At 41.0% G+C, this 18,803-nt stretch overlaps 1 protein-coding gene across 4 annotated transcripts in view; it reads left to right on the top strand.

Moving 5' to 3' along the window:
• Nucleotides 1–1,153: 1,153 nt before the first annotated feature.
• The window catches only part of ccdc120b (coiled-coil domain containing 120b), a 55,373-nt gene continuing 37,723 nt past the window's right edge, over nt 1,154–18,803 (top strand). For 2 of the 4 annotated variants that reach the window (XM_053227182.1, XM_034314343.2), the window contains exons 1-3: nt 1,154–1,279; nt 1,366–2,506; nt 5,063–5,170. In XM_053227182.1, the coding sequence (XP_053083157.1) occupies nt 2,222–2,506; nt 5,063–5,170 (393 nt within the window). In that variant the 5' untranslated portion in view covers nt 1,154–1,279; nt 1,366–2,221. The remainder of the gene's footprint in view (nt 1,280–1,365; nt 2,507–5,062; nt 5,171–18,803) is intronic. The other 2 variants (XM_053227183.1, XM_026935425.3) reach the window with 2 other exon arrangements.

Raw genomic sequence — 18,803 nt, 5'->3', positions numbered from 1 at the left:
ATCTATTATCTCACCAAATATGAGCTGTATGTTTGGACATGGAAGCTGTTGTAAAGCTTAGACCTGGGCTTAACCTAACAGATCAGCGCAAAACAAGTTACTCTACAGCGCTCGCTTCACTATGCATTGTTTTCATACACCCACTGGGTGGTGATGTCACCGTAGTGCTTGGGCCCATCATCGGTGCTTGCAGCTACATTTATTATTTTATTATATTTATTATTTCTTAAGGATTTTTATTAGGGCCCAAGCACTGAAAGTGTGCACCTACTTCCTGGTTCTGCAGTGCCCCCTTTTACACGGTACATAAACTTGGTGCATTGTACTTGTACATATGTGTATGAAACTCAGTACACACATTGTTCTCATCAACCCGAACAACTTTCACAATGACAATCATTAGCTCTGCCCAACAGGAAGTTGGATTTTGTGAAAAGTGCATGTGGTGAACTTTTAAATACATCTCCTAGGGGATTCCTAGGGGATTCACGTGATTGTCACATTGAGGATGCTAAATTGCGAAGGGCTTTTTGATATCTCGAATGTTTTCACCATGGCAAGGCAATAAATTTATGGCAAAAAAAGGGAAACAGGAAGTGTCTCATATCTTCTGAGTGCATTGAGTGGTTTAGATGAAACTTGGGCTGTATGTTTGATACTGGGAGCTAATCACATGGATGTGGCTATTTTGAGTCACGGTCATAGCGCCACCAACTGGCAGCAGAAAGTGCGTGACTTACATCAGACTTTGCAATAATCCTTTTATATTTATCCAAATTGTCTCAAAATTTGTCAGAATAATGTCAAGACACGGCTGATGAAAATTATGAAAGGATTTCTGATATCTTAAATAATGTTGCCATAGTAATGCGTCAAACTTTGATACTCTTTAAAATTTCAAAAAATCAAGCCACATAGCTTGCAAAAGCTCCGCTCAACAGGAAGTAGGTCATTTTGGATTTAATGTAGATTTCTGAAAGTTGCAGGCTCTGAATTTTTAAATACTCCTCCAAGGGGATTCATGTGAGTCTTGCCAAATGTCGTCAACACTATGCCAACGCATTGAAGACGCTAAATTGTGAACGGATTTTTGATATCTCTATTTTTGATGATAGAGTAACATTAGTAGTAATATTGATGCTTTCCTGCAGGGTTTATTAAGCAACTGAATGGAAGCCTAGAGACGGAAACCTGTCAGTCTGGCAGCATTACTTTATCAGTGTAGGACTGTGGAAGTTACCCGAGTGAGTGAAATGAATTACCCAGTTTTGAATGCAAGGTAATGTATGGATGTTGTGTACAATTTCATTTTTTCCATACTTTTGTAAACTACAACTTTAAGATCTAACATTTTTGATATTTCAGGATGTAACGGTTGAGAATGCAATATTATTGGCATGGTACTGTGAGTCACATCCTATGGAGGTCAAAAGACATTGGATCACTACCATGGGTTTAGGTGTACCTGGTGAGTAGGGGTGTAAAGATACAATTGCATCTTAATGCAATAGATTTTTGTTACAGCAAAAATAAATATTGCCTAAATATGTGTCTTAGGTATTTATTTTCAGTTTATTAAAGCAATTACCTGTATTGTGTAAATCATTCAGACTCTTAGCAACATATAATTAAACAAAATTTGTGGACTAAATTTTAACAAAATTAAAATGGCTTATTAAACTCTCTGGCCAGGCTTTCATTGAGGTGACTCCTTTCAATGTCTGAAGCATGGGGTGCGTTATTTCACATTCTGCTGTTAGGTAGTTGTGTTGTGTTGTGAGTCATATGCAGCTCTCTGTATCTCAAGCAGGTTTTTGAATCCTTGTTGTACACTATGCCGAGTAGTCTCATATCTGCAACTATGAACGTTCCAATCACCGGCTGATATTATTTAACCCAGATTGAATCTGCATGTTAAGGCTGTCTAAATACAGCAGAGAGAGATGTGTGTGTGAGTGTGTTTCTTTGTGCTTTCACAAAAGTTAGGTCACTGGCCATCATTGTCTTAACTTACTGGGAAGTAAAATTCTCCCATACAACAGTACTTAATAATTGGCTGCCATTTCTGTTTTTCTTGACCTAATTGAGAGCCTAATATTGGTCAAAACAGTACGATGTGTCATATCATTACAGCCATACCAGTGCGTTACCCACCTTTATTCTTGAAGGTTTTGTTCCCTTTATGTGCTTGATCTAAGCTGGAGGACCCCCAAGATACTCTATGAGAGCTGTCCTTTTAATTGGGTATTGTTTTAATTTGGACAAAATTGTATGTAGATATTACTATGTAGATATTGCTTGCATAGATTTCATGTTTATACTGTTTTTGTGTGAGTTTGTCCTTTGTCCTGTAAGCGCAGTGTGTTCCTGTGCAGAATTCCAGGGCTGCCAGAACAGCAAGCTGCAGGCTGAGAGGATCTCTGACCTGCAGGAGAAGAAGCGAAGTCTGCAGACTCTTTTAAGTAGTAGACAGAAGGAACTACGACAAGTGTGTCTGCTGGAGGCAGTATGTCAGTTTATATTATAACTCCAAATATACACCGATCAGCCATAACATTAAAACCACCTGCCTAATATTGTGTAGGTCCGCCTTGTGCTGCCAAAAACTCTGACCGACTGAGGCATGGACTCCACAAGACCTATGAAGGTGTGCTGTGGTATCTGGCACCAAGACATTAGCAGCAGATCCTTTAAGTCCTGTAAGTTGCGAGGTGGGGCCTCCATAGATTGGACTGGTTTGTCCAGCACATCCCACAGATGCTTGATGGGGGAATCTAGAGATCAAACTTTTTTTTTTGTCATGTTCCTCAAACCATTCCTGAACAATTTCTGGAGTGTGGCACAGCACATTATCCCGCTGAAAGAGGCCACTTCCATTAGGAATAGCGTTGTACTTGGTCTGCAACAATGTTTAGGTAGCTGGTACATGTCAAAGTAACATCCACATGAATGCCAGGACCCAAGGTTTCCAAGACCATCACATTGCCTCTGCTGGCTTGGCTTCTTCCCATAGTGCATCCTGGTATTATCTCTTTCCCAGGTAATTGATGCACAAGCACCTGGCCTTCCACATGATAAGAAAATGTGATTCATCAGATCAGTCTGATGCCTGACTGCTCTGTGAGACCGCACCAGACAGGCTAGCCTTCGCTCCCCACACACATCAGTGTGCCTTGGGCACACATGACCCTGTACCCGGTCATAATAACCACTTCGGTGTAGGAACACCCCACAAGAACTGCCACTTTGGAGATGCTCTGACCCAGTTGTCTACCCATCACAATTTGGCCCTTGTTAAAGTCACTCAGATCCTTATGCTTGCTCATTTTTCCTGCTTCCAAAACATCAACTTCGAGAAGTGACTGTTCACTTGCTGCATAATATATTCCACCCCTCGCAGCTGTCATTGAAACAAGATCATCAATGTTATTCACTTCACCTGTCAGTGATTTTATTGTTATGGCTGATCAATGTAACTGAATGTTATGAGGAGGAACCTTGAGTATGATAATGAATAAACTGAGTATATTAAATATATATATATATTTTTAATCCATTTATTTCTGTAAAGCTGCTTTGTGACAATATCCATTGTTATAAGTGCTATATCAATTGAATTGAATTGAATCATAGTCATATATAATATATATATATATATATATATATATATATTCACAGCTCTGACCTGTAGAGGCATGGACTCCACAAGAACTCTGATGATGTACTGTGGTATCTGGCTTGTTAGCACCAGATCCTTTAAGTTCTGTAAGTTGCGAGGTGGGGCCTCCATGGATCGAACTTGTTTGTCTAGCACATCCCATGATGCTCTATTGGCTTGAGATCTGTGGAATTTGGAGGCCAAGTCAACACCTTGAACTCTTTGTCATGTTCCTCAAACCATTCCTGAACAATTTTTGGAGTGTGGCAGGGTGTATTAACCTGCTGAAAGAGGCCACTGCCATTAGGGAATACTGTTGCCATAAAGGTGTGTTCTTGGTCTGCAACAATGTTTAGGTAGGTGATGCATGTCAAAGTGTCATCCACATGAATGCCAGGAACCAAGGTTTCCCAGCATCACACTGCCTCCGCTGGCTTTCCTTCTTCCCATAGTTCATCCTGTTGCCATCTCTTCCCCAGGTAAGCAATGCACATGCACCTGGCCATCCACATGATGTAAAAAAAAAAAGTGATTAATCAGACGAGGCCACCTTCTTCCATTGCTCCACGGTCCAGTTCTGATGCTCACTTGCCCATTGTAGGCACTTTAAGTGGTGGACAGGAGTCAGCATAGACACTCTGACCAGTCTGCAGCTACACAGCCCCATACACAGCAAACTGCAGTGCACTATGTGTTCTGACACCTTTCTATCATATCCAGCATAAACTTTTTCAGCAATTTGTGCCACAGTAGCTCTTCTGTGCGATCAGACCAGACAGGCTAGCCTTCGCTCCCCACATACATAACTGAGTTTTGGGCGCCCATGACCCTGTCGCCGGTTCACCGGTTTTCCTTCCTTACGTCACTTTTAGTTGGTACTAACCACTGCATACCAGGAACTCTACAGAGGACCTGCCATTTTGGAGATGCACTGACCCAGTTGTCTAGCCATCACAATTTGGTACTTGTCAAAGTTGCTCAGATCCTTACATTTGCCCACTTTTCCTGCTTCCAGCACATCAACTTCGAAAACTGACTGTTCACTTGCTGCCTAATATATCCCGCCCCTTGACAGGTGCCATTGTAAGATAATCAATGTTATTCCCTTCGCCTGTCAGTGGTTTTAAAGTTATGGCTGATTGGGGTTTTATATATATATATATATATATATATAAAATGTATATGTATATACACACATATATACACACACATCATGCTTTATGACAGATACTAAGTAAAACTATAAACAAAGAAGCACATGATTCTCATTTGAAAAATACACTGAAAAGTGATCAGATATGCACTTTGACAGTCTACTATTTGCTTTATTATTAGTATTAGTATTAGTAGGTATTATAATAGTAATAATAATAATAATAATAATAATAATAATTGTGTTTGCAGGAACTGACAGGGAAACTTCCATATGACTTTCCTCTGGAAGTGGGTGAACAGCCCCCAGTTGTTCAGCGCAGAGCTGGAAAGGCATTAAATGCAATGTCAGAGGTAGAGGTAAGTGAAAAACCTTAGCAGTGCTGTTCAATCAGTACAGTGTGGTAGTTATACTCACCTGAAATTGACCTTGACAAGGATTAAATCACTGTAATTATAATATAATAATAATAATCTGACATAGTAATATATAGTAATAATAATCTGACATTTGTGTAAAAGATTAATGTTTCTTCTAGTGTAAATGAAGTCTAAAAGTAGATTCTGAGGGGACATTGTTTAATTTCAATTTAGTCTTGTTTGTCAAAACAGCAACAGCGAGTGTTTTTTTTTTTCATTCAGTAATAATATAATAATAATAATAAACTTTATTTTATATAGCACCTTTAAAGGGCCTCTCAAGGCACTTTACATAAGAGTATATAACAATAACAATAATAGTAAAAACAATAATTTAATAACAAAACAAAACAAAGTAATAAAATAAAAGCACTCCTAAAAAAATAAGTTTTAAGAGAATATTTAAATGTACTAAGAGATTGGGCTTCTCTAAGATCAGATGGAAGGGAGTCCCACAGTTTTGGAGTGTAAGATGAGAAGGCCCTATCACCCATAGTACGCAAACGAGTCTGAGGGACAGTTAAAAGACCAGAGTTGGAAGAGCGGAGATCACATTTTGGGGTGTAATAGGTTAAAAGCTCGGTCAAATACTGGGGAGCCAAACCATGCATTGCCTTGTAAGTCAGCAAAAGAATTTTAAAATCTACACGAAACCTGACAGGGAGCCAGTGCAAGGATTCCAAAAAACCCTAGGAGTGATGTGCTCACTTGTCCTGGACCTAGTCAGGATTCTAGCTGCAGAATTTTGTACATACTGCCGTTTATTTATCGTAGACTTAGAGACCCCAGCAAGGAGCACATTGCAGTAATCAATGCGAGAGAAAACAAAAGTATTGATCAACTTTTCAGCCACAGAAAAAGATAACATAGGCCGCAATCTTGCAATATTTCTGAGATGAAAGAAAGATATTTTAACAATATTCTGCACATGTGGGTCAAAAGACAAACTTGCATCAAATATAACTCCTAGGTTTTTTTAATTTTGTTTGAAACTCTAAAGCAGAGCCATCCATGGTTAAATTTAAAGTTCCAGCTTTACAAAGTTGGTGAGGAGAACCAATGAGCATCACTTCATTCTTATTACTGTTAAGACAGAGAAAGTTTTGAGCCATCCAAATTTTTATCTCAGAAATACAATGTGAAAGAAGAGTGACTGCCACGTTATCACCAGGTTTAGAATTGAGGTAAATCTGTGTGTCGTCTGCATAAAAATTATAATTAAGACCAAAAGATCTTAAGAGCTGACCAATAGGAAAAATATAAATGCTAAAAAGTAAGGGGCCCAAGATTGACCCCTGAGGGACACCACACTGCACTGAACCCATTTCTGACCTGCATCCACCCAGAGACACAAACTGCCTACGATCTGAGAGATAAGATCTGAACCAATTTAAAGCAGTCCCTGAGACACCAAAGATAGTTCCAAGATGGGTAAGTAAAAGAGTGTGATCAACAGTGTCAAAAGCGGCACTGAGATCAAGAAGGATGAGAATAGAAAGAGAACCAGAATCAGAAGCTATTAACAAGTCATTAGTGACCTTAACTAAAGCTGTTTCTGTACTGTGGAGTTTACGGAAGCCGGATTGAAGGGGCTCAAAAAGATTGTTAGCAATGAGGTGATTGTGTAATTGAGAAGCAACAGTGCGTTCTAGGATTTTTGAAAGGAACAGAGGGTTAGATATGGGACGAAAGTTGTTAAAGTTATCCAAGTCAAAGCTAGTCTTTTTGGGTACTGGAGTTACAGCAGCAATTTTAAATGCTGCTGGCACAACACCAGTGCACAGGGAGTCATTTATTATACTCAAGACTATAGGGCACAAAGAGGCAAAACTAGATTTAAATAAACTAGTTGGTAATAATGCACGTGGTAGCCTTCATACATGATCTCATTACCTAGAGTAACATGGTGAAGTGGAGAGAAATTTGAAAGAGGGGTGCCAGAAAAGCAGGAGAGACTGAGAGAGGAAGCAGGGGAGACAGAATGAGTAGTAAGAATGGATTTACAAAGCTCAGTTGAAATAGCCAAATTGGTGGAGCAGTTACACTTGATCAGTCTATTTAAAGTATGAAAAAGTTGTCTGGGATTGTTTTGGTTGTCAGCAATGATCTGGGAAAAATAATGAGACCTGGCGGATAACATTTCTGCTTTATAATATTGCAAGTGGTCTTTCCAAGCCTGGTAATATTCGTTCAAGCCAGAAAGCTGCCACTTGCGCTCCAGTTTACGACAAACTGCCTTCATTGAGCGCAGATTGTCGTTATACCAAGGAGCGGAACGCAAAAAGGAAATGGTCCGTGATTTCAAAGGAACAAAGGAATCCAAGCCAGATATGAGAAGGTTATTTAACAGAGAAATTTTGTCATCGAGGGGATCTGATGGAGAAAAACAACTTAAGGAAGAAGTAAGAAAGTGAAATCTGGCAGATCAATGGATTTCCATTTGCAAAATTTTATAGTACGGTTTGAGGAGACATTTGTGTGTGGTAATTCCATATTAAAAACATAGCTAGATAGTCAGAAAGACCTAAATCAGCAGAGGAAAACTCAGACACAAAAGAACCATTTGCAATAACTAGGTCTAATGTGTGACCCCTGTTATGTGTAGAACAGTCAACAAACTGACTTAAATCAAAACACTCCAATAAAGACAGAAAGTCCTTTGTTATCACTGAGTCTTTTGAGTCAATGTGGATGTTAAAGTCCCCCAAGATGAGAATCCTCTTAAACTTGAGGCACAGCATAGACAGCAAATCAGCAAACTCAGACAAAAAGGCTTCATTAGTCTTTGGAGGTCTATAGACTGTAGTGATGATGGTAGTGAGAGGGACAGAGACACTCAGAACGAGGCACTCAAAAGAAGTAAACTATGGTACTGACACTGGGCTTATGTTGTGTTGTAGGTTATGAATCACCATAATACCCTCTGCCAGAGAATCGCGGGAGATCAAACAGCCCATGGCCTGTGGGGGTAATTTGATTAAAGAGGAGTCCATCACTCTGTGCCATGTTTCTGTTAAGCACACAAGGTCCAGTTTTTTTTTCTGTGATAATGTCTGACAAAAGCAGAGCCTTGTTATTCACAGAGCGTTTGTTAAATAACGCCGCTTTAACCGGACTCACGGACACAGAGGATAACGGGGAAACTCAGAGCGAGGAAGTGCTGACAAGTTTTTCAAGTTAATGCCAGTACAAAACAGTCTCTCAGCTTTATGCCGAAATATTGGAGCAGAGATGGCAGGAGAAGACGAGTGGATAAAACTGCACCTAGAAGAGCAATGTATGTAGCGCTTTGGTCGTAATATTCCAGTATTACGGCAGAGCTTATAAGTGTCACTCACCAAATAGAAGTTCCTGTTTAGGTTCAGTAGCTGGCTTACGGTGTACCTTAAAGCCATGCTGAGGGAATCCACGTCCACAGTGACCTCGCAGTAGAGTAAATCCTGAGCTGGGCAACAGCAAGGTAGACTCCACCAGAGAAAGCTCACAGATAAAAACAACAGTCTGAAGTTTAAAAAGTGATCCCGCATTGCAACAAGGCAGTTACTAAGACAGTGATCAGGCTGTAAGAGCTTAAAACTTAAAAGCTCCAAAACCCCACGCTACCATTCAAAGTAAATAATCATTAAAAAAACAAGGAAAACGGTGAGAGGAGCGGCAACCAAACGCACCAGCGTTCCCAATCAGCCGGAACAAGTATGCATACAGTCAAATCTGTTCTCAAACCGAGCGTATGTAAATTCCACCAATAGATTCCTTATTAATCAAATAATGTTCGGTCACAGTGTGTGTAAATTTGAGTGTAACATTTTGACATCATGAAATGATTTGCAGTTAAAAATCAATACCAGTAATTAATACAAGTACATTATATAGTGTAGTACACTACAATATGTGAGAAATAACAATAAAAATGTAGCAGTGAGCAGTGATTTGCTGGGTCCAAGCACCCTTTGCAAATAGTGCCCCAAGTGGCTATTTCTTATCAAGTTATGTAGAACAGAGACCACAGCTGAAAATACTTAAGTTGTGATCATAGCTCAGTGATAACTGAAAGCTGATCAGGCAACAGTGTTTTTTAAAGTAATGCAGTCATAATTTAAAAATCCACTTACAGATTGGCACAATGAAGCAGTACACCAAATTTCAGTTTGATTGGACAGCTGTTTGCACTTAACTCTCTCTCCTATTGATGACTACACCCCAAACTTAGCAGTCCTCCTCAGAAACTTGTAGTAAACATGCAATTCAAGTTTCTTGCAAATCCATGTCCTGAGCTGTTGATTAAGCTGTTTAAGTAACCCAAGCTCTGCCCCTTTAGGATAGATTGACATGCTGTGGCCATATTGTTTACAAATTTCAAGATGTTGTGGATAATTACTGAGGTTCATACTTTGATGAGTTATTTGACATCAGCTTTGTGTAGACAGGGCAAAAATCCTGCAACTAATTTGCAAAAATAGGTTTTTATATTATGCAAATTATTGTAAATGTGAGTGGGTGGGGATAAATGCTCCAAAATGAACATTTTTATTGTTTCAGCCAAAGAATCAGCACAAAAAATATACCTTATTTTTAACAAAAGATATGCTTATTTTAAGTGTAAAAACATGAATGATGCCGAATTTCAGTGAGACTGCATCAGTTACTAGAGGACCCTTCACTTTTTGCCTGGACCCCTAATAATAATAAGAACTAACAATTAAAATACATGTACATCGTAGTTGAACCCCTAATTACACTGGTAATCACAATTGTGCATGCAAGGATCCCATGCTACAATATAGTTAAAGAGGTTCAGTGTCAACATGTAATTTGTAAATGTGAATGAGATTTGCAGATGTGGATGTTTATGAGCTTGTATCACCATGAAGCATTGACCAGAATGAGGAGTCTCGGGCAGCCAGGCTATACAAAGATATTGAGAGATGCTTTCGTGCCTTTTTTTAGGTTATTATATAATTTTGCAAATTTTATTGCAGCACGTCGGCCTAGAGACTTAAAACAGTTTTAAAATAGCAGTTTCCTTGTGTGTAGCACTTGGTATCTACGATCACCTGGGTACAGTGTAGATTTTTCTCTCCATTTTTTTGTCATACAATTTTCTTTTCACCTCACTTAATTCACACCTAATTCTATAATTTCTTCACACCTTTTCTATAAATTGTCTCTAAATTTTGACCTTTTCAGGTATTGTTACACTGCTAAATATTTTTATTGGCATAGAAATGATTACATTTCTTCCTTTCTGCATTTTCTTTTACCGTAGTAATCATTTCGTGCACTTGACCTTTTTTGGGATTTTGTGGGTGTCACAAAGTGTGAGAACACACATTGCACTTTATGAGTGATCAACATACGCATGCGGGTACAAAATAAAAAATCAGCATTTCCGAAACTTTTGTAAATCCAGCAGAAAATTTTTGTTTGGTTTGGCTCACGCAAACATTTACACAAAAAACGTCAGTAAAAGATTGATAAATGAGGCCCAATGTGTATATTTTATACTATGTTCAACAGCCAGAGCATCCTTTATTACTGAATCTTGGGAATGCTGAGCAACATTACGATCATAAACTGTACTTCTCACTGTCCATTTAATAATCACACTTGGATGAGTTTTTGCTGAGATGGCAGTAATTTAAAACTTAAAAACACATGCAGCATGATTACAAAGATGAACGCACTTTTCATATGCATATAACTTTGGATTGAATTATATATTGTCCATATAAAACTTCTTGCTCACATGGACAGACTAAAAAAAGATTACTGTGGATGGTACCACATAGAAACCATAAGGATGGCTGTAGATGTTCTTCCTTGTACAGCCTTAGGACAACAATTGCTAAGAACAGATTGCACTCAAGTCTCCATCACTGAACAGTTAATAACATCAGTTCGATACAATTGACTTTAAGTTAGAGCTATAATGAATTCAGAAATTTTTGACTATAACTTTGAAACTTTTTGACTATATAACATAGAGTTATAGAAGATAAATTATTTATAATCGCACTATTCAGTGTCACCCATGTGAGGATGGGTTCCCTTTTGAGTCTGGTTCCTCTCATGTTTTGTCCTCATGTCATCTCAGGGAGCAATTCCTTGCCACCTTCTTTTCCTTTTGGGCTTGCACATTAGGGATAAATTTAATATTTTTTTCCGGAATTTTTATATTTCTGTGAAGCTGCTTTGCGACAACGTCCATTGTTAGAAGTGCTATACAAATAAAATTGAATTGAATTTGTCTGCAGATTGCCCAGTTTAGGATACATATAAACTGTTTATTCGGCATCTCCAATCAGAATGAATTCATACATACGTGCTCTGCTTGTAAACATAGCCAGTGTTCGTGCTTTTTGCATCAGATTTCACTGTTGACAATAAATTGGATGACTTCTATTAAAGATAAAACTTTTGGCTCTTACTTTCTTTCTGTGAAAAATTACTGGATGTTATTGTTTCTGTGACACAGTGACAGTGAGTTTGGTTCCTGCTCTCCATCCTGTCACAGGTAGAAGCAGAAAACTCAATTTTTTATCCTCTTCAAGTTACTGAGGATGGAAGCAGGACATCTGCATTGTAGGTACCTGGGCAACACCATGTACGCAATGTGTCGACACCTGACAATCACACCCATATATGGACCGTCCCTAAAATGTTGCCACAATCTTTGAAGCACAGAATGTAACGTGGCAGGTGCCTTCTCAGGCAGATCCGCGGCCACCTGCACGGGCTTTTATAACGCGGCGATCTCAGGAAGGTAATCAGCGTAAACGTACAGCACCTGGCCGTGCCTCTTTATAAGCCCTCTGATTGCCTCACTCCGCGTGCGGACATAGATCTGTGCCAGGTAACAGAGCAGCGCCACGCTACTCTGATCGGTGATTTTGATATGTAAAAAAAAGAAGAAAAGAAAAGAAATAAAATAAAATATTTAGGTTTAGAAAGAAAAGGAAAGGGAGAGAAATTATTGAGGGAAAGAAAGAAAAGGGAACTCAGGATTAAAGAGGAAGTAGGCACAAAACTAAAGAGGAGGACAGACTGAGAGTCCTCACTCCCAGATAAAGATTCAGCCATCTTAAGTTAGAGATTTTTTTGTCTCATTTGGTGCCTTTAAGTTCGGCCAGGAGGAAGGCCAGTTTTGAGTTGTGTCTTTCCGCCGCGCTGCGGCGCTTTGAGTTCAGCCGTTGGATCGGAGCTTCCCGATCCAGTTTCACAAGCACTGCAACACTCACAAATCCCATACAATAGAATTAGCTCAGTGGGTAATGTTATGGCTTGGGGTTTACAACCTCTCCGGTTCGTGTCCTGCTCTAGGCGGCTGCATTTTAGGCGGAGTCTTTTGATCCGTCTCCGCACTTGGCTCCTTTCACACCATATATATTGTCCTCCCGGGCAAGTGGGGCCTGCGCGACACTTTTGAACATCTTATCGCCTAGCCCCATAACAGTATGTCCGCACCAACACTGGAACCAGCGGGTTTAGGATGGATAGCGGAGATTGTGGCCGGTCAGGCCACTGCTCTGGGGAAGCATGAGCAAGCTCTGGCGGCACTGTTTTCAGAAATTCGGGGTGTGTCTGAGCGGGTTGCACAGATTCAGTCCATGTTGCAGCCCCAACCCACTTCCCCAGTGGATACAGATCAAGAATCGACCCGTGGGTCGACTTCCCAACCCCAGCCCATGACTCAGTCTCCCTTTACCCCTGCTCACACAAGGTTGCCCGCTCCCCAGCCCTATGCTGGAGATGCAGGGAAGTGTAACTCTTTTATAATGCAGTGCTCACTGGTGTTCGAAATGCAGCCCTCCCAGTTCCCATCTGAAAGGGCGAAGATCACCTTTATGATTTCTCTCTTAACTGGAAGAGCGCTAGCATGGGCCACAGCAGTGTGGCAGGATAGATTAGCTGACCACCCCACTCTGGATTCATTTGTGTCAGCACTAAGGAGCACCTTTGACCATCCACTCATGGGGGGAGGCATGACAGGGAACGCCGTTCAGCCACAGGGAACATGCTGGCTAACAAGTACAGACAGGCTTCCATAGGCCTCTCCCGTGGGCCCGAGTCTGACGACTCTTCGGTAGAGCCTATGCAGTTGGGCGCCGCTGGCTTGCCTCCTCACGAGAGGGAAGCTCATAGAAGTGAGAATAGGTGTTTGTATTGTGGGCAGATGGGTCACTGGCGTTTACGTTGTCCCCGCCATACAATTTTCTTTTCACCTCACTTAATTCACACCTAATTCTATAATTTCTTCACACCTTTTCTATAAATTGTCTCTAAATTTTGACCTTTTCAGGTATTGTTACACTGCTAAATATTTTTATTGGCATAGAAATGATTACATTTCTTCCTTTCTGCATTTTCTTTTACCGTAGTAATCATTTCGTGCACTTGACCTTTTTTGGGATTTTGTGGGTGTCACTACATGCATATGAGCTGTGATGGGAACACACTTTGCACTTTATGAGTGATCAACATACGCATGCGGGTACAAAATAAAAAATCAGCATTTCCGAAACTTTTGTAAATCCAGCAGAAAATTTTTGTTTACGTTGTCCCCGCCTGATGCCAAAAGGCCAGGGCCATCCCAGGAAGAGGGACCTGTGATGGCCCCAGGCACTGTTCCTCACCCGTCTGGCCTATTCATTTCCGTCGTCATTGATTGGGGAGAAGGCAAAGGAACCAGTCTGCAGGCCTTCATTGACTCAGGGGCGGCTGGCAATTTCATGGATGAGACTCTAGTCAAGAGACTAGGGCTCCCAGTAGACCCACTTCCCCATCCCATACCCGTCTTCGCACTTGATGGGCGGCCATTAGGCTCGGGACCCATAACCACCCAAATGTCACCTGTCACTCTACAGTTAGGCCACCACACAGAACGACTGACCTTCTATGTGCCTCGGGTACCTGAGTTGCTCCTAGTGCTCGGGTTCCCTTGGCTCCAAGCACATAACCCCCGCATTGACTGGTCTACCAGGTCCATTTCTGTTTGGGGCTCTAGGTGTTCCCAGAGCTGCCTCAAAGGAACACACACCCTACCTCCAACTACTGTGGAACCAGTAGATTTATCCCACGTGCCCCAAGATTATTGGGACCTCCAGGAGGTCTTCTCCAAACAAAAGGCCCAGACACTGCCGCCCCATAGGTCCTTTGATTGTGCGATCAACCTACTCCCAGGAGCTGCTCCACCTAGGGGCAGGTTATTCTCCTTGTCACCCCCAGAACACCAAGCCATGGAGGACTATATTAAAGAAGCCCTGTCCTTGGGGTTTATCCGCCCATCCACCTCCCCTGCGGGGGCGGGGTTCTTTTTTGTCAAGAAAAAAGAAGGGGATCTGCGGCCTTGCATTGATTACCACGGCCTTAATGCCGTGACGCAGAAGGATAGGTACCCACTGTCTTTGATGAATTCTGCATTTGAGCACCTGCAGAAGGCGAAAATTTTCTCAAAACTGGATCTACGAAGCGCCTACAATCTGATCCGCATCAGGGCAGGGGATGAGTGGAAGACTGCGTTCATCACGCCGTCTGGGCACTATGAGTATTTGGTGATGCCCTTTGGCCTGATGAACGCCCCCGCGGTCTTCCAGCGGTTCATTAACGAGGTCCTCCGGGAGGCCCTGAACCATTACGCCTTCGTCTATCTAGACGGCATTTTGATTTTTAGTAGCTCGCTGGAGGAACACGTGGTTCATGTATGCCAGGTCCTTCAGCTCCTCCTCCAGAACCATCTATATGTCAAGCTAGAGAAGTCCCAGTTTCATGTAACCACTGTCTCCTTCTTGGGCTTTGTTGTGTCCCAAGGGAGACTTAGTATGGACCCAGACAAGGTAAAGGCAGTCACACAGTGGCCACAACCCACCTCAGTCCGGCTGGTACAACGCTTCCTGGGGTTCACAAACTTTTTTCGATGCTTTATTCGGGACTTTAGCACCCTGTCTTGGGGTCATACATCTCCATTTGCAGGGCACCCTGGGGTCACCAGAACCCTGGAGTTTTTGCGCCGACGCTTCTGGTGGCCCAATATGGAAAAGGACGTCCGGGCCTATGTGGCTGCCTGTCAGGTCTGTGCGCGGAACAAGGAGCCACATACTCGCCCATCTGGTTTGCTTCATCCCCTACCCATACCCTCCCGCCCATGGTTCCACCTTTCACTGGACTGCGTTACAGGTCTCCCAGGGGATGGCAGTTATACTGGTCATCGTAGATCGGTTCTCAAAGGCCTGTAAATTCATTCCCTTACCCAGAGTCCCTTCAGCCAAGGAGACGGCCAAGCTCCTACTGCAACATGTGGTCCGGGTCCATGGCTTTCCGACTGACTTGGTCTCTCTCCGGTTCGTGTCCCGCTCTAGGCGGCCGCATTTTAGGCGGAGTCTTTTGATCCGTCTCTGCACTTGGCTCCTTTCACACCATATATATTGTCCTCCCGGGCAAGCGGGGCCTGCGCGACACTTTTGAACATCTTATCGCCTAGCCCCATAACACAGAATTGTCTAGAATGTCTTATGCTGTAGCATTAAGATTTCCCTTCACTGGAACTAAGGGGCCCAAACCTATCTAGCACGACAATGCCCCTGTGCTCTGACCCCTCTGACCCCTTGGGGCATGGACTCCACAAAACCTCTCAAGGTGTGCTGTGGTCATCCCAAAGACATTAGCAGCAGATCCTTTAAGTCCTGTAGGTTGCGAGGTAGGGCCTCCATGAATCAGACCTGTTTGTCCAGCACATCCCACAGATGCTCCATCGGATTGAGTGAATATCATTGCCAATTTATGAAACAAATCAGATTTACCTTTTAATACATATCTCAGTTTTTCCAGAGGTATATCTTCTTTTTTAATCAAAATCAGCCAGTCCTTGATTAAAGGTGGTTTAGCAATTTGATCATAACTGCTTTTCTACCCAACGTCAGTAAGGTTTTAATAACACCTGTAATATTCCGAGTAGATACATTAGTGAGGACGCTTTGACCTTCTGCTTGCATATAATAGATAATTTCTCGCAAACATTATTCCAAAAATCTGCAATGAATGAGCATTCCCAGAGGCAGTGAAAAAATGTGCCAGTACTTTTATGGCATTTGGGACACTGGGGGAGCAAAGCTGTTTATCTTACTATATTTATTTGGTGATTTATTAATTCTATGTATAATATTAAGTTGCATTTCTTTAAATCTGTTACAGACTGAAATGTTTAATGGCAGACTAATAATATCCTCTTATCTGTCTTATCTTATCTGTGTCTTATCTGCAAGTATTTAAAGAAGTCTGTTTTAAGAATATGATACTTTGCCTGTAGCTCATCAGATGACATCAAAACATCCTTCTGGAATAGATCATATATCCTGTGTATACCTGCATGAGACCAATTTTTAAATTGCGAGCCCATATTGGTGTTGCGGAAATTTAAGTTTGCCAGTCAATGTTGATAGGATAGGTAAGCTATAATTGTATCGAATTTTAATCTGCAGCCATGTTTGACTAACTCTAAAAATAAGTGGCTTATCTTTCACATAACTAGGAGTTTGGATTTTCTGATCTAGTAGGTTTATCAGGGAAATTGGTTCAGAAAATTGTTGTTCTGTATCTATCCGTAGAGCATCTTTTGGTTTATAAATCCGGTTTAAGAAAGATCCTGGCCTGCAAAGCCCATACATAATATTTAATATTTGGAAGTGCCCAACTGCCTTTGTCTGCGGGTAATTGTAGGGTCCGCAATTTAACTCTGTCATTTATTAGCCCAGATAAATTTAGACATGACACCTTTAAGGTCCTGTTAAATCCGCATTTGTCATATTTAAAAAGGTCATAACCAATGGGTATAAAAGCTTTGGGAGTATTATCATTTTTATAAGGTTTATTCTACCTGTGACAGTTTAGGTGTAATGCAGATACCTAAGTATGTAACTCCTTTAGGCGACCACTTAAATGGTTTATAAAATTAGGCTCAGACCTGTTTTGTGTTCCCAATGGCATCATTTCTGATTTATGGAAATTAACTTTATATCCAGACATAGCTCCAAATTGCTCAGTTAACACAGGTAAAGAAGCTTCTGGATCTGTTATAGTTAATAGAATGTCATCAGTGTAAAGTATAATTTTATGCTGTTTACTACCAATACAAACACCGCCAATTTTTTGGGTTATGTCTGATATAAATTGCTAAGGTTCTACTGCCATGGCGAATAACTGTGGGCGCCCCGACGTGTTCCTCTATGCAGCATGAACAACTCGGAGAGAATGCCATTAGTTAATATGGTGGCTATAGGTGAGATATAAAGTAAGCTGACCCATTTTATGACATTTTCACCAATACCAAATCTGGTCATGATATCAAACATATAGCTCCACTCCACCCTTTCGAATGCTTTTTCAGCATCCATCGCAAGTAATAGACCGGGTGTGGAGCTACGTTTAATATTAAACAATCGCCTAGTGTTACAATAAGAGTGATGCCCTTATACACCTGGACCAAAATCCTGTTTGGTCCAGGTGTATAATATCTGAGATTGCACTGTTAAGGTGTATGGCTAGAATTTTGGCCAGGACCATTAGATTGACATTTAGCAAGCTAATTGACCTGTTTGAACCATGTTCCTTAGGATCTTTTCTTTTTTGGGGTATTACAGTGTTATTAGCTACGTTCATTTGATTAGGAAGTTTCAACACTTGAAATGATTCGTTAAAGGCTTTCAGAAGATAAGTTCCTATTTTATCTTTCTTAATTTAAAAGAAATTCTACTGGGTATCCATCCTGCTTTGCTGGTTAATGATTTGTTTAACTGTGCCCTTGATTTTTTACTTTTTACTAGAGTATGCTATTATCATTCCTCTAAGATAGGCCTTATAAACTTCTCATACCAAGGATATCAAGGATCAGTAAATGGGTCAGGGTGGCTAGATAGATACAGTGACATGTGCGTGATCTGATAAAGTTATAGGGCCTATTTCAGATTTATCATCCAGACTAATCATGTGATTTGAGAAGAATATGTCTAATGTGTGTAAGAATAAAATGTGAAAGTTTTAGCTGTTGAATTTAAGAATCTCCATATATCAGTCAGGCCGTACTCCTGGCAGGAGGTGTTGATAATGTTAGCAATTTTTGGAGCTGTGTCAACTGCTGGTAATTTATCCATAACTGGATTAAGGTAGTAATTAAAGTCACCTCTGAAGACTTAATATTTTAATTATGATATTTATCAGTAGGCACCGGTTGATTACTTGTCTGTGGAAATCTGTTAATTAAGTATTTTCATTGTTTTTTGGTGCAATCAAAATACTTTCCTGAGTTATGGGTCTCCCATAGCTAAATTATTGTCTTTGACATTCTTATATTTTCAAATGGGTATGTTTGTTCATGTTTTATGTCACAGGAACACCAGGCTCTGTCACCAGCAGTCAGCGCCCTCTTTCCCCAGAGTACTAATCAGCACAACCTGTCCCCAATCACCACACTCATTAGCGCTCTATATAAGCACACACCTCACATTCACTCTTTGTCTGGTTTCAACAAGGAATAGACCTCTTAACCGTGATTACCTGTCCAACGTCTCCCTATGTTTACTCC

The sequence above is a fragment of the Pangasianodon hypophthalmus genome, chromosome 20 (assembly GCF_027358585.1).
Source record: "Pangasianodon hypophthalmus isolate fPanHyp1 chromosome 20, fPanHyp1.pri, whole genome shotgun sequence".
Lineage (NCBI taxonomy): Eukaryota > Metazoa > Chordata > Actinopteri > Siluriformes > Pangasiidae > Pangasianodon > Pangasianodon hypophthalmus.
Note: the sequence above shows the minus strand (reverse complement) of the source record. Positions and strands in the feature narration are given on the sequence as shown.